At 40.5% G+C, this 17,432-nt stretch overlaps 1 protein-coding gene across 3 annotated transcripts in view; it reads right to left on the bottom strand.

Moving 5' to 3' along the window:
• LOC108696196 (1-phosphatidylinositol 4,5-bisphosphate phosphodiesterase epsilon-1) overlaps positions 1 to 17,432 on the bottom strand; it is a 186,907-nt gene that overhangs the window by 156,096 nt on the left and 13,379 nt on the right. For all 3 annotated transcript variants that reach the window (XM_018225335.2, XM_018225334.2, XM_041568759.1), the window contains exon 2: positions 11,078 to 12,578. In XM_018225335.2, coding sequence (XP_018080824.1) covers positions 11,078 to 12,265 — 1,188 coding nt within the window. In that variant the 5' untranslated portion in view covers positions 12,266 to 12,578. The remainder of the gene's footprint in view (positions 1 to 11,077; positions 12,579 to 17,432) is intronic.

The raw sequence follows: 17,432 nt of genomic DNA on the forward strand, positions 1-17,432 counted from the left end.
GAAGGTATAGGGGGCCCTAATTAATAAACCATTTCAATATATATTGGTAAAAACAACCCCTGGATATTTGGGGGGGCCCTAAAATTAATTCGCTGTGGGTGCCCAATAACGTCTAGTTATGCCACTGTTTACAAACTAAAGCTGGCCATAGACGCAAAGATCTGATCGTTCGTTTGGTCGATTGGACAGGTTAAAAGATTTCCGTCGGCTGCCGATAATATCTCTGCATGTATTGACGATAGTACAATTTTCAGAGGGAGACTGTCACTAGATTTGGTCGGACATAACTTTCGTACGATTGCAGGTACAGAGTTAGGTACTAGTTTGTGTAGAAGACTAGCAACCAAGGGAATAAAAAGTGAACTTTGTAATAAACGGATATGTATGTACGCCGACATTTCAGTCCCCACTTGGGACCTTTCTTAAAGGGATACTGTCATGGGAAAAATGTTTTTTTTTTCAAAAATGAATCAGTTAATAGTGCTGCTCCAGCAGACTTCTGCACTGAAATCCATTTCTTAAAAGAGCAAACAGATTTTTTTATATTCAATTTTGAAATCTGACATGTGGCTAGACATATTGTCAATTTCCCAGCTGCCCCAAGTCATGTGACTTGTGCTCTGATAAACTTCAATCACTCTTTACTGCTGTACTGCAAGTTAGACTGATATCAACCCCCTCCCTTTTTCCCCCCCAGCAGCCAAACAAAAGAACAATGGGAAGGTAACCAGATAACAGCTCCCTAACACAAGATAACAGCTGCCTGGTAGATCTAAAGCTGGCCATAGATGTTGAGATTTTTAAAAGATCAGATCCTGATCGTGAGACCAGGATCTTCTCAGAACGATCGTACAATTGTACAAATTTACCATCAACTAAAAAGACCAATTTACCAGGAAAACAAAGGGGAGCTGCCTGCTTGGCCCTGCAAACATAGATAGATTGCACTGGGACCGACAAAGATTTTTTGACCTGGCCGATCAATTTCCCGGCAGATGTCGGCCGTAAAATCGTAAGATGTACGATCGTTCGAATACCACTAACCGCACGATAATTTCAAAGGATTGGTCGGGCTTCCCTAAAATCAGTCGTTCGGCAAGAAGAATTGTCGCGTCTATGGGGAGCTTAAAGCTCAACACTCAATAGTAAAAACCCATGTCTCACTGAGACACATTCAGTTACATTGAGAAGGAAAAACAGCAGCCTGCCAGAAAGCATTTCTCTCCTAAAGTGCAGGCACAAGCCACATGACTGGGGGCAGCTGGGAAATTGACAATATGTCTAGCCCCATGTCAGATTTCAAAATTAAATATAAAAAAATCTGTTTGCTCTTTTGAGAAATGGATTTCAGTGCAGAATTCTGCCGCAGCAGCACTATTAACTGATTCATTTTGAAAAAAACATGTTTTCCGATGACAGGATCCCTTTAAGGTAGGTGTGTGTGCGTGTGTGTGTGCGCGCGATATTGTTCCTAAGGCCAATGTCAAATGTAGTGATTATCTACCAGCGGAGAACTACCACTGCCATATGTGACATGGGCTTTATGCCACGTGGGAGACTTGACTTTTCTTTTATTCCTAGTCTTTCTGGTGCTATAATAACCTGCACAAAAGGCACTGCTTGTACAACACTTCCCTTGCCTCATCAACTGAGAATTCAGTGCAGAAACCTCCGGCAGTTATTTTTAATGAAAAAAACCCACAGGTATTGAAAAAAAAAAATAATGCTTTTTTAAACGCCAGGTCTATCAAAATTTTAAACAATCGGTTGACTGAATATACACGTGGAAAGGAAAAACATTTTCATTTTATAACACTGTGATTTCCATCCAGTTTGCAGGCCTTCCCTTGTTCTTTTAATAAAGAAACTAAAGAATCTGGCCCAGAGGAATTGGTTGAGCTCCAAAATACACTGTTAGCTCACAAAATGAAAGGGTCACGTTATGCCATAAACGCTGATACCCAGTTCCCTTTGCTTTTTTTATTGATGTTGATCAAATTCCATTTCCAAAGAACTGAATAATTCTTGCCAAATCACTCTCTCAGCTGGCTATGAATTATTAAGTTATTCCAAAATGAAAAACTGGGTAAGAGATTTCATATAATACTTCAGAAAAGGCAGCTGGTTGCTAAATGAATACGAGTTTTCATACACGTAAAGAGTATTTTCATTGACTCTCTGTGAGTCAACTTCATGCTGCTCATGATTCCCGGCAGTTCCAACTTCTTGCACAATCTAAAAACACTGTTCTGTCAAATCTATTCTCCTGACAGTCAGGAACGTGCTCATTGTGGTGTTTAAACAAATGGCCTGTAGATGTCACTGTTTTCAAGACTTATACTGTTCATACTTTCTATACAGCTTGTGGTGTTAGAGTTGCTTACTGTTGTGTAATGGCTGCATGAGCCTGCTAATAAAGCACTGTTATACTCTACTCATCCTCGGCTACCAAAACATAACACTTATGAATGGATATTTCTCAAGCAGATGGCCTATGGGTGTCTTCATCTGAATCAATTATCCCATTAATCAAATCAAAATGTGAGGATTAATCATTATGATAGGAAAACACATTATTCTGGAAAGATCATATTGTAACCGCTCAGTGAAATTTACTGATCTTTAATAAATCAGGCTTTCAGTTTTACAAAGAATTATGAACTAAAACCCAATAGGAAGCGAGTAGACATGGTGCCTAAGGACAACGTTAACCTTACATGCCATGTATACTGCCCCCGCTGCACAGAGAAAACAGCATGGCCTGACACTATTCAGAATGGGTGGTAGGGCATCAGAGGTTGGTGCAGGCACAGCAGAATAAATATAATCAGTTCTGCAATTTTTCTTCTGCTTCTATCAGAATCCCTACACTTACTAGATTGAATTTTTAACCCCTTTTACATTGTCAGGTCTACTTTCAACAGTAATATGCCATGAAAATCTACTGCCTCAAGTGTATATATATATATATATATATATATATATATATATATATATATATATATATATATATATATATATATATATAATCCACTATATGATTAATATGAAATAGTGTATGAGCACCAGCTCATAAAAAAACCTTCTTTAATTCAGTGGGGGGTAGGGGTACCTAGCATATTTATCTTTTCTGTGCAGGGTGATACCATGCAGAACCATTTACTGGGAATGGGGTTCCTCTTCTGCTAAATTCACAAGCAGCCACTAATTTATTAATCCAAACATATGAACAGCTTTTGCTGAAAACACTGCCCAAATGTCAAAATGCTGGCACACTTAATAACACGGGATTGCAAAGATGCTGCTTGCTATTTGCGTTCCTTTATTTGTTAGCTATTTATTTGCTGATAAGCCAGATACTATAGGACTTTAAGCACAGTCATTGCACAAACCGGTGCCATTCATTGAAATGAAAAGCCATCTACCATAGACTCCTTTTTTAACAAATAAATCTAATTATTACAAATGATTTCCCCTTTTCACTGTAATAATAAAAAAAGCACCTTGTACTCAATCCCAATATAATATAGAATTAAGCCTTGGTGGAGACAAAACAATCTTATAGAGTTTATTTAACATTGAAATGATATTTTAGTAAATATAATTCATGGGGATCAACGTTATGGAAAGATCCCTTACCCGGACACAGGGTCTGACTGGGCCCAGATCCACATCCTGTGGTTCCTCTTCCTGCCGTGAAGAACCTGAAGAATGGCCCGAGGCCCGAAAAAAACAGTGCATGCACGCACTTCCTCGCACACACGCGAGTACTACCACATGCACACGCGCACTGTGGTCAGCAGGGCAGTGGTTAGCAGGGCACAGCAGCGGGGGGCCCTTGAGATTGAAGCCCCGGTGGGCCTTGGGCCCCCCAGTCCGACCCTGGCCGACAAACCCAGGTCCCGAGCATCTGTACCCAAGTCACTCAAAGGGCATAACTGGGCCTTTCTTATTAACATGGAGTGAATGGCACCAATGTATTTTGTCCTCACTTTAACTGTACCAATGCTCATTTCTGATTGGCTGCTGTGAGCAAGCTTACCGTATGTTATAGACTGAGGCCTACAGTGGAAGTGATGCAAAGTTCAAGTTTGGGATGAAATTGCCAGATCTCTACCTTCCCCTGTATTTTATAGGACTTATTAAGTGTCAAATGCATTATTCCTGAGCTGACTTGTCCTTTTCATTCTTCTCTCATCTCTAAACAGATCTTGTTCCATTGCCTTTCCTGCTTTGTGGATTTTGCTTCGGCAATTTACTTTTGGATTGGTATTTTTTTGGTTTCTCCATAGTTTAGTATATCCCATTCTTAACTGATCTAGCTTCAGGGAGAGGCAAAACCTACAGAGGGAGACTCCTGGGGTTACCCCGGCCTTGTGCAGGCCCCTCTTTTTAACATTTTTAAAAGCTTCTTTTAAGAGATAATTTTGAAGATTTCTTCTACAGCAAATCTGCCCTAAATTTACTGGGGGTGCCAAATTGTTAGTTCACTTAAGTCTTTCCCAGGCCTGTGCTACTCTTCCTTAAATGTGCACCAGTCCATGGAAGTTTTCTGCAGGTCAGGCAATAGCCATCTTTCCCCAACTTCACAGCTTCCCCTGTACCTTAATCAGACTTTATTTACTAAACTTCATTTATTTCTGGTCTAGTTTTTTTTTGGCAAAAACTAACATTTTTAGCGGAAAACTGTAGATGCTGAGATCACTGTAGGCTTGGATATTATACTTATATTGTTCAAGAAGTCAACCAAGCCACTCTTATAGAGATTCTAAATCCTCACTGCCGTCACCATTAAAAGGTAATTATTGTAACCATCTATACCGGCATGATCACAAATGTCTCCTTTCTTTACCCTTTCCTCTTCTGCCCCTGTACTTGCAGATTGTTTGGACGCACCTTCTCGTTATGAAGATCTGGGAGAAGGAACAGGATTTATAAGACTTTATAAGACTTTCCTGAGTATGTATTTTGCAAATGACACTTCCTATTTCCGGTACTGACACAGAAGATCAATTCATTAAAAAATGGATGCCATATTTCCCCCCTTACCATGAACTATAGTGTGTTTTGGCCATATTGATATTATCAGTTTAGTATGATCCTTTTATACAATATACCAAGTGCATCCCCACACCTCAAAGTGACAGTAGGTGACAGTAGGTGCCTGCTAACATTAGAGCTCCCTCCTCATTAGAGTCAAAGGGGAGGTTCACCTTTTTTAACTTTATATGTTATAAGCAACTTTCCAACTGGACTTTATTTTCTATTTTATATCGTTTTTGAATTATTTTCCTTCTTCTTTTGACTCTTTCCAGCTCTCAAATGGGGGGGGGGGGTCACTGACCCCATCAACAAAATTCTCCATAATGCTACAAATATATTCGTATTGCTATTTGTTATTGCTCATCTTTTTATTCAGGCCCTCTCCTATTCATATTCCAGTCTCTTGTTCAAATCAAGGCATGGTTGCTATAGTAATTTAGACCTTGCAACACATAATATAAAATTAAAACAATTGCAAATTGTCTCAGAATATCACTATCTGTATCATACTAAAAATATAATTTAATAACCCCCTTACAACTATCCTTACAGCAGAGCATGTTACCTACTGAGCTCAGTAACTGCCCAAATTTATTACAGTAGGGACAGCTTTGTAGCAGTTGTAATATTAATACAAAGCTTTAATATTATTAATGAACTGATATCAGGGTATATTATTCCTTCAGTTTTCTTAATTGTAGTCTCAACACTTTGAAACAAAAACATCAATGATTTATATACATGTTTCTCTTCAGAAGTATTGAAGAACAAGACATAGCTCCTGCCATAATGCTAAGAGTATCCTGATGAAGAACATCAAGAAATGAAGAAACATCAAGAAGAGGAGGCTCCTGCTGATGAGCACAAAGAAGAAGGGGTACCTACTGAGGACCATGAAGAAGAGGAGGCTCCTCCCGTGGAACTCCAAGAAGAAGAGGATTGTGCAGGAGAAGAAGAAACTTCAAACTAAAGAGCTGCTGAACCAGAAGCTTAATAATTCAAAAAACACACACAAAAAAAAGCTTAGACCAACCTCAAATTGTCTCAGAGGTTCTCTCATTTCATTTGCACATACTTTTAATGTAGATCTCAAACATTACCTCCAAGCTGCAACAGACAGCGATACTCCATCCTTAGAAATTCAAACCTCAAAGTCTGAAGCCAATTGTAATAAAATTACTTGGTGTGCGACGGTGTGGACCGCCGCCACGCCGCCACGCTCCTGGTCCGGCGCCATCTTGATTCTTCTAGGGCGCGCCTCTTAAAGGTACAGGCGCGCTGGCGTGATTGCGCCAGCGCGTATTGACGCTCGTTTTGGCGCCAATTTCAAATGTATATAAAGCCCATTCTGACTCCCAGCCAGTGCCCGTGATCGAACTTGTTTCTAGTGGTTTCCTGAGCCTTGTGCATCTGTTCTGAATCTCGTCTGTCTGATTATCCGTGTTTGACCTTGCCTGTATCCTGACTATTCTGAAATCTGTATCCTGACCCTTGCCTGCCTACAACAACTCTTCCTGCTTAACCCCTTGATTGACAACCCGGTTTGACCCTTGCCTGCCTGACGATTCTGATATCCGCCTGCCTCGACTCTGCTTGTCTGACGACTCTCTTGCCTGCTCCATTTGTACCGTGACCTTCGGCCCAAAAGACTCTGCTAACTGCCGTGCCCCTTCGCCAGTCGGAACATCTTGCCTTGCACCCCTCGTTAAGTCCAGGTGGCACCCAAGTAAGCTGAGGGCTCCTCCCGAAGCCCAACAGTGGTCACACTACTGGTGAAGCCGAGCCGAGACCAGGGTGCTTGGCATTTGTTCTGGTATTGGGTGCCGGTCGTGACACCAATATTTCATTTAACTTCTTATTTCTGAGTCCCTAATGTGACTGAGCCAGTTTACCATTTTTAGATTACTGGTCTACAAACACCCTAAATTATTTGCACAACATAAAGAAACAGTGTACCCCTGGTTTGACACGAGGGCTTGTTCCGAACAAACATTTTGCCAATCGGTTTTGATCATGAACAATTTATAGTTTTTCTCAAACTAAATAGAATGAATAGGGAAAATGAAACTTCTCCACATTGTATTATTTGTGATCATTAGATCACAATTAACTATTTTACTAACAATGTTTAGAGGTATTTTTCTTTGATAGCATAAAATTACATGAGCTCATCCCCCACTTTCAGATTCCTACTTTCTGGACAGTGTCCCAAGTGAGATCTGAAAAATTTTAGCACCTTTACTGGCTTTTCCAGCCAAAGTAAGCTCAACCTGTTTTTTTTTGCTACATGTCCTGTCTCACAGAGCATTCTGGGAGGAACATATCTAGGATCTATCCAGTCACTGTGCCATAATACTTGTAACTCTTTGCATGCTGTTGTCAGCTACTTTGATCTATGATTCAGAGTTCCATATAAACTAATGTGCTGCATGCACCAAAGAGACAATCATTTGGCTCTATGCAAGCATCATAGATTCTGTTTTTGGTGGCACTAAATCATCAATATTGCTTTTCTTTGCTATGTTGCAGCTGTAGCCATTATACCAGTTAAGTAAATAAATAGAAGTAAACAAGGCTTTCAAACCTAGTTGTTAAAATATAGCTTCAAACATCCCCAGAGAGCTATGGCTGGAGGGCTGCAGGTGCAACATGTTTTTATCAGGAATTTATCATATTGAGCTACCATGCGCTGTATAAATGTATTTGGCTGAAAATATTTTTTCCATCAAGCACAGATTTAAGTTGATAAGAGTTGAATGGAAACTGCCTGGCCCAGAAAATAGAGATGGTTCTTGGACCCAAAACCCCCATTATATCATTTTCAGGCTGCTAATTTCTGTGCCTACTCTGTAAAGCGCTTTAGTATCTCTGTCTGCAGAAACCATCTTATCTGTCATTATCTTTGGTTGTTTGAGACTACACCCAAATACACCATTTATATACTAAAATGATTATTAGAAAATGTATGCGTGAAAAAGTATTATGCATCTCTTTTGGAGCATTCTGGTTACTGGATAATAGATACTGTATTGTTAAAGGGGACCCGTCACCCAAACAAAATTATCCAAATCCTATTTTATCATGTTAGTCAAGCAAAATGAACTTTAATTACACTGTATAAATTATTTGAATATTGTTTCCATCAGTCTGGTAATTCATAATTATAGCAACCAGGAAGGAGCCATTTTGTGGACACTGTTATTAAGGCAAGCCTTGCATCATCTCAGAATCTTTTTTGTGCACCAGGGGACAGGGACCCAATGTCCATTCCCATGCCCTGGTTACACAATTAAATCGTTAAGAGAGCTGGGGGAATGTAGGGAGAGCGGTGACATCTAGGAAATGCTGAATGGAAAGTGAAAGTAATTGCTTGCCCCACCTCTATGCCTAGGCATAGAGGCGGGGTAGGCAATATTTGATTGACAGCTGATATTTTTAAACGAGTTTACAACAGCTATGAATGCTTTAATAAAAAAAAGAAATTGGATTTCATATTTAATTAAAGAAGGACTTTTATTATACAGATTTTTATGTCTGGGTGACAGGTCCACTTTAAATAACAACGTATTGTTCTGTTTAATAGTGTCCTCCAGTGTCATAGGATGAAAATCACTTACTGTATATGAGAAGCCCACTCCAACATCCATTCATAGCCATTAAGTCACTGGCCAACAAATATGATGTTTCTCTTACAAATCTGATTAGTAATTTCAAATATCATTAGAATTTACCATTTTGGTCATACATTTTTAAGCAGATTTCCAAACATGTACTTGTACAGATCTATAAAATATAATGATCTTACATTCAGTATTGAATCATTTTTTTGGCCTTTTATATAATAACCTAACATTTCTCAGTATGTCATGCAAAGCACTGACCCATAATCATTTTGGTCACTCCTATTGTATGGTCACACCCCATAATTGCCATGTCCATTTTACAAAATTTGGCAGGTTATGAAAGTTTCAACACATTTCTGGGAGTTTTGGGGCAATGTTTTATGTGTTATAAAAGTGAATTGTCGTTTAAGCTGCCAGTCTCAGTTCTCCCAAGAGAATTGCTTATCTTAAATAGTTGCAATTGTTTCTTTGCTTATCTTAAATTGTTACCAAAGTATCTAAGTGCAGCTGCTGACTGTTCTAGGCTCTCTGCCAGAAAGCCTCTTATTTTAATTGTTTCATAAACTGTGTAACCTGTTAGTGCAGGAGATCAAAGAGAAAGTTGGGACATTTCAGTAAGAAACCCGGGACTGCAGGCATAGCTGTCAAAATCGGGACTGTCCCACAGAAAATGGGACAGTTGGGAGGTACTGTATGCAATCATGGATCATTTCCCAGTGATGTTAATCATTCATCCACAAACACAAATATATAAAAATATCCAACCAGGCCAGTGGTTTTGTCTGACCATACGCTAGTAAATTTCTGTAGAGCAGCATATGATTGCTGGGAGAATGCTGTGTGAGCATAGACACGAAGCCTGTATTGTAACAAGCAACTGGGCTGCTGCAATCTGTTGCTGTAATCTGCTGCTGCTGTAACCTTTTTATACGAGTCAGATGCTGCTTTGTTACTACTACTTTCTGAGACTGTTAAAGGGATTGTCATGATTTTTATGGTGAAACTTTTCAACTGCTAAAAAGCTACAGATGTATTGTTATTGCTATCCTGCCCTTATTTGTGGCAAGGTCACAAAGGCCCAGGCCTAGGGCAGCAGAATTTGGGAGAAGGCATGCCGCGCAACTGCATCTAGAAGAGCACTGGGGAGCATGCACTTGCAAGGGGAATGTGCGCTTGTTCATGGTTGGGCACTAGGACCTGGCGGCCTAGAGGGTGGTGCATGCGCTTGCAGGTGGGTGCATGCAATGCGTGTGGCACTAGGACCTGGACGGCCTTGGGGCGTGAATAAATGAAATCCGACCCTGCTTTTTATTACTCATCGTTCCATTTACACCCTCTCCTATTCATATTCCCATCAATACATGGTTGCTAGGGTCATTTGGACTAGATTACTTAAACTGGAGAGCTGCTGAAATAAAAATCTAAATAACTCAAAAACCTTAAGTAATAAAAATGAAAACCGATTGCAGATTTTCTCAGAATATCACTGTCTACATCATACTAAAACCGTTTATATTTATCATAATTTATTTAACTATTTAATGCATTGTCTGTAAAAAAAAATAGAAAGGTATTTAGCCAAGCCCTAAAATCCGGGCACCTCCAGTGTCGGACTGGCCCGGCGGGATACCGGGAAAATACCCGGTGGGCCCCGACCCTAGTGGGCCCCCGCCGGGCCAGACCCCCTCTCCCAAACAGTTTTTTAAAAAAATAAATAAATAAAATTTCGGCGCATCGCAGCGCCGTTTGCGCATGCGCGCTGAGCGCCGTTTGCGCATGCGCGCCTAGCGCCATTTGCGTGATGCGCCGCCTAGGAAATTATGCCGAGCGGCGATCCGCCTAGGTAGCGGGGGCCAGAGGGGGGCCCTGGACACCAGTCCCGGTGGGCCCCGGGCCCCCCAGTCCGACCCTGGGCACCTCTATTAAAGTAGATATGGGATGGTCATCCTACTGTGCTCCAGATATTGCTGAACTACAATTTCCCACTGAAAGGATCAACAGTCTCTGAATGGAGGCATCATGGAGTCCTTACTGTAGACTTTTGTAAATGCATAATAAAGCTTACACTGACTCATTTGGCCTTGTTAGGCTTCAGACTAATTTTGTGACATTGCTGTGTTGTATTGCTGAACATACAAAGACAACAAGCCAAGGATTTCTGGACTACAAAAATAAGTCCAACAATACCCAGGGATCCCTCTAGAAAATGAAACACTGTTTGCAAGAGTGGGAGAGCATAATGTACATATATTGTTTGGTTTGAATTGTCTGAAGACACTTGTCTAATACTCTATAAAACTACTGAAGGAAAGCACAATGAATACAGTCTCAGTCTCTATTATATTTACTGTACAGATACATTCTGTTTCAGGAATGCATTTGCATATAAAGAAAAAACAGCCAGGTCTTACCTGTAAAATAGTGGTTTTCACCAAATAGTCAAGTAAATCCTTTCTTCTGAATGTTACGTGAAGATACGTTAAATCCCCAGAGACAAAACAATAATCCTTCCCGTCCCCTGTGTTTTCATGGCTCCTCTCCACAGTACAGACCTTTGTTCCAATGTAACCTGAGGGTAACATTTTAATAATCGCATTTGTTCCTGTATAAATAGACTTTTTCACTTCCTTGTCATTTTTACAAAACCTTCTAAAAAGTAACGTGGAGCGATCTTTCCTCTTCCTTGAAAAGTCATTTAGATCATATTGTTCTTCTTCTGCCAACGATTCACCCAGCTCTTCCAAAGCCTCCTGAGATGGGTCAGAGGACATAGGACAGGGAAGGTTTGTCCCGCAGACAGTGTCCCTTCGAAGTATCAATGATGGGTCCGATTTGATCTTTGGATCATTATCTGGATGATGGCCTGCCTTATAAGTGACAACTGGTGGTCTGCTGGTATCGGCACAACTTTGGGAGGGCTGAGCTGACGTAGAAGAACAAGCTGTATATCGACTGCTGCAAGTTTTTCCTACTGTTTCAGAACAGTTACCCAAAATATAGCTGTTATTTGTGGTACATGAAACATTTGATAGTCTCTTTTCAGGGGGATAACTGATGTGTAATGCAGGAATGTGACTGATAGCATCTGTGCAAGGCTCATCCCCTTCCAGTTGACCCTTTAAAGCCCTTTCGCCCACTGAAGTCCTGTCTAGTTTAAAATTAATTTCTGTCAGCACTGCCGGAATCCTTGGTTCTGCACACATGCCCTTCCCTTTTAGAGGATTGTAGGACTTGTAACACTGGTTAAAATGCAAGTTTGCTTTGCATGCTTTCTCCAAAATCTTGCAGTTGACATTGGGATTTTCAGCAGAATGGGGTACACACTTGTCTTTGTCTGCAGAAAGATTTTCTCTGCTAACACCTTTATTGCCTGGTGAAAAAGTCTTTATAAGGGAGTTTGGAAGATAGTGCCCCTTTAACTGATTCATATGAAGGCCGCTGCTCTCCGTTCTCTCTTGTTCTTGTTCTCTTGCCCGTCTTTTTATATCCATAGTATCCAAAGTATTCCTAGAATTTTCATCTCCAGCTGGTGGAGAGCATATCACTTTCCTCCCGGCGGCTGGTAGAACAACAGAAGCTGCTAGATCCTTCGAGGTCATCTCGACACCCAGGCTTAAGATCTTTAGTGCTTTTTCAGTCACTTCTAAAAACTTACACAATAAAGGTAAAAGTGCAGATTCCTCTCAACAAGCCTCTCAATAGGCCAGAAGGTGTCTCCAGTGTGCAGAGTGATTATTTCCAGTTAGAAATGGGATATACTAATTGTCACCAATTCAGCATTTTTCATAAAAAAACCTTTTCCAGCTGTTTACTCCAGAGGCAAATGAGCAAATATTTTTGTGTCCAGTTTTTTATTTTCACTTTTATTCCAGTATGGGCCAGGGCTGCTGGGACATGGATTAAATAACATTTCTGTGAAAAGAGAAGAGCAGATAGGGCTTACACTTAATTATACATGGATCGGTGCTGCTTAGGACTAAATTAGACCTCAGTATCATACCCAGCGTCACTAATAATAAACCAAGTAACTTGATATAAAACTTTATAAAAGATACAACATCATTATACTGACTTGTTTGTATAGTTGATTTTAAGGGAATAAATTCACACACTGGGCTTAATTTCACCCCTTTTTTGCCCTTATTATCCTTATACTGTCTCTAATTTCCCTTTCGGCTATTGGAAGCAGTGCAAGAGCTCTTTCTTACCCAAAGGAATGATGCCTGATATGATAATAAGGTACAGTATAAAGCACAACCTAATGCTGGCAGGGTATATTCATAAAGGTGACCCAAAGACCTGCACCACTGGATTAAGTGTTACCACTGGATGTTAAAGAAACATATAGGACATTAACTCCTTACTGAATAATGCAAAGTTCATGTCTATATACAATTTTTAAAATAGTTTGATAGCTGTTAGGGTCCCTCCCTTACTTATTCCCTATTAACCAATTTTCACCCCAGAAGGCAATGCACATACAAGAGATAAAATTATAAAATTCCTTTCCCATTACCACTGGAAACCAAGAAACTGGTGGAGCTTTCATAACTGTGTCTTTGCTTATATAAACAAGGTACCAACCAGACAAGAAATTTCGTACAATTACAGTTGGCAGCAGGATTCAGGCCGTAAGAAGGGGAGTTGCCTTATATTATGTCTAACAGGCTTATGATATTTTATAGTTTTGTTTTTTAGTCTGTTAAAGCATGAAGTATGACTAAAGGGCATCGGTCTAGTTTATTAGACTGTTTCTATTGACTGGAAACCTGGTATATAGTAGGTTAGGATTCCACCTCTGAATACCAGTGTCAGTAGCGGGTATGGGCTCACCAGTAGAGATGTCGCGAACTGTTCGCCGGCGAACTTGTTCGCGCGAACATCGGGTGTTCGCGCTCGCCGGAAGTTCGCGAACGTCGCGCGACGTTCGCCATTTTGGGTTCGCCATTGTTGGCGCTTTTTTTTGCCCTCTCACCCCAGACCAGCAGGTACATGGCAGCCAATCAGGAAGCTCTCCCCTGGACCACTCCCCTTCCCTATAAAAACCGAAGCCCTGCAGCGTTTTTTCACTCTGCCTGTGTGTGCTGAAGAGATAGTGTAGGGAGAGAGCTGCTGCCTGTTAGTGATTTCAGGGACAGTTGAAAGTTTGCTGGCTAGTAATCGTTTTGATACTGCTCTGTTATTGGAGGGACAGAAGTCTGCAGGGGTTTGAGGGACATTTTAGCTTAGGTAGCTTTGCTGGCTAGTAATCTACCTTCTACTGCAGTGCTCTGTATGTAGCTGCAGTGGGCAGCTGTCCTGCTTCTGATCTCATCTGCTGACTGCTGCAATAACAGTAGTCCTTGTAAGGACTGCTTTTATTTATTTTTTTGTTGTTTTACTACTACTACTACTACTACTATAAGAGCCCAGTGCTATTAGTCTAGCAGTGTTGGGGAGTGGGACTGGTGTGCTAATCTGCTGCTCCTAGTAGTTCAGCAGCACCAACTTTAATTTTTTTTTTTTTAATATTCATTTTTTTTTTATTTTACTTTTTTTTATTTTACTACCGCTGTAGTAGTGTATAAGTTGACCTTTTAGGCATTATTTGCCCTGTAGGCATTATTTGCACAGTGTTTTCTTCAACCCGCCATCTAGCTGTGTGACCTTGTTCACATTCTGTCTAAATATCCATAATATTACCGTCTCCAGAAAAAACACCGGAGTGACTTTTTTCAAGCAGCCATAATATATTTTACGTAATCCGTATCCACCGCTGTAGTAGTGTATACGTTGACCTTGTAGGCATTATTTGCACAGTGTTTTCTTCAACCCGCCATCTAGCTGTGTGACCTTGTTCACATTCTGTCTAAATATCCATAATATTACCGTCTCCAGAAAAAACACCGGAGTGACTTTTTTCAAGCAGCCATAATATATTTTACGTAATCCGTATCCACCGCTGTAGTAGTGTATACGTTGACCTTGTAGGCATTGTTTGCCCAGTTTTTTTGGCCGCAGCCACTGAAGCACAGAGGCCAGAAAAAATATGCCATATAAATGCTGAAAATAGTCATTTTTTGCCATACGTTGACTCAACGTATATGGCAAAAAATGACTATTTTCAGCATTTATATGGCATATTTTTTCTGGCAACTGTGCTTCAGTGGCTGCGACCAAAAAAACTGGGCAAACAATGCCTACAAGGTCAACGTATGGCAAAAAATGACTATTTTCAGCATTTATATGGCATATTTTTCTGGCAACTGTGCTTCAGTGGCTGCAACCAAAAAAACTGGGCAAACAATGTCTACAAGGTCAACGTATGGCGAAAAATGACTATTTTCAGCATTTATATGGCATATTTTTTCTGGCAACTGTGCTTCAGTGGCTGCGTCCAAAAAAACTGGGCAAACAATGCCTACAAGGTCAACGTATGGCAGTTGTTTAAAGAGAACAGTAGATTACTAGCCAGCAAAGCTACCTAAGCTAAAATGTCCCTCAAATCCCTGCAGACTTCTGTCCCTCCAATACAGAGCAGTATCAAGCAGATTACTAGCCAGCAAACTTACTATCATCTGTCCCTGAAATCACTAACAGCTCTCCCCCTACACTATCTCTTCCAAGCACACACAGGCAGATTTTTCAGATACATTTTTGCCCTTGATCCCCCTCTGGCATGCCACTGTCCAGGTCGTTGCACCCTTTAAACAACTTTAAAATCATTTTTCTGGCCAGAAATTTTTTTTTTAGATGTTAAAGTTCGCCTTCCCATTGAAGTCTATGGGGTTCGCGAACCGTTCGCGAACCGCTCGCGTTTTTGCGCAAGTTCGCGAATATGTTCGCGAACTTTTTTTCCGACGTACGCTACATCCCTACTCACCAGAGGGGACACCAAATTTATATTTTGTGGAATTATATTAAGAAAATGATGGGGGTGTGTTCCCTTAGAAAGGGAATGTTTTTCAATAACATTAACTTGCCAATAGCGATGGGTGAATAAATTCACCTGACACGAATTCGCAGCAAATCTCTGCGTTCCGCCACTGGCGAATAAATTCACAAAACTCACGCGGGTGTCAATTTTCGAGTTTCACAAATTTTTCAGTATTTGCCAAGAGTGAGCACATAGACTCCTCTGTCCAAAATATTGATACCTGTCTCTTTAGATAATAACTACCGGTACTACCATTATTTTCATGTAAAGCACAACACATATTCTGCTATGTGCATGCACCAGTCCAACTGTAGACACAAGAGGGTATGTGTCAGGAGCGCCCACGCGCTCCTGCTCCCATCCACAGCAAATCCAAGATGGCGCCACCCATGGTCGCCATGTGGGTTCTGGCTTTTAATGTGTATTCTGCAGTGTGATGTCTTGGCTGTAATTGAAAATTGTAAAATACTAAATAGTATTTGATCTTTTATTTAAACCTAAATATATGTGACTGTTATGTTGCATCCTTTAACACTTTGGGATTTTTTTTTTCGCAATTTGCCACCCCAGCTAGCTATCATTAGGGATGTAGCGAACCGCCGCCGATGTGTTCGCGAACGCCGTTCGCGAACACCGGCAAAATTTGCGAACTGTTCGCGAACTGTTCGCGAACTTCGATCATCCGAAAATCGTTCGATTCGAACGATCGAAGGATTTTAATCGTTCGATCGAACGATTTTCGTTCGAATCGAACGAAAATCGTTCGATTTTAGCGATCGAATGGTCGAATGGGCGACCGATTTTGACGCGAACGCCTATTGGCGAACGTCGCGCGACGTTCGCGAACTTGCGGCGGACGCGAACAGTCGAAGTTCGCGCGAACTAGTTCGCCGGCGAACAGTTCGCTACATCCCTAGCTATCATAGGCACATTGAGTGCAAATAGTCAATTCTAGAAGCATTAATAAAGCATTATGTATGGGGATTACTCTTCCCATAGGAGGTAGAGTCTGGTATGAACTTAAATTGCTTGTCATTTGTTGGCAGGAGGATTGAGCATTGAAAAGAGTCCTGCAAGAGAGCACCCTTGCACCAGTCACTTACTGCTCTGTACACTTATAAATGCAGCACAAGACACAGAGAAAACATTACCAACCAAACCAGGGGCAGAGGTGCTAAGTGTATGGGCTTTTCATGCTTTAGTACACCTATGCCGCCGGCTATATTAAATGAGCACTTTTAAGTAATTGTCTCTTTGTTAAATGTGTGCAGCTGAAATAGCCAGTGCATGTTCAATATTTTATTAGGCTATTCTTAAATAAGATTGCAATGTGTAACTGAAAAAAATTAAATATGTTTTGCAAGATAAATCCAGTTCATGTGTGTTTTATTTTAATTTCTTTGATGACATACAGTGTTAGAAACTAAAAAATAATGTGTTTAAATGTGCACTATAAGTAACATATGAAGAATTACTGGCACCATCTTTGAATCTGGCCAGGGTCTATTTTACTTGCTGCCAAAATATAAGTGTCATTTTTTAAATCCAAGTTGAAAGTACCCTATATAAACTCAATAATCCATTAATAACATACTCTGATTCAGAGCAGAGTCCTAGAGAATTCAATACTCAGCAGCCTTCATGCACAGAATAAGAAATGAATGTTTCTTTTCTTTACCTTTTTTTTGTTAAGTTTTTAAGAAAATCTCAAACTAATTCTAAATATATAAAGATTATACACGCTGTACACGAAATATGTAACAGTGTGTAGGTGGCTAAAGGGTTAATTCCACCCTTACTGTGACTCATCCCTAGTGGAGACATGACCTGTGGGAGGGAGGTGGTCCCTA

This window comes from Xenopus laevis, chromosome 7L, assembly GCF_017654675.1.
Source record: "Xenopus laevis strain J_2021 chromosome 7L, Xenopus_laevis_v10.1, whole genome shotgun sequence".
NCBI lineage: Eukaryota > Metazoa > Chordata > Amphibia > Anura > Pipidae > Xenopus > Xenopus laevis.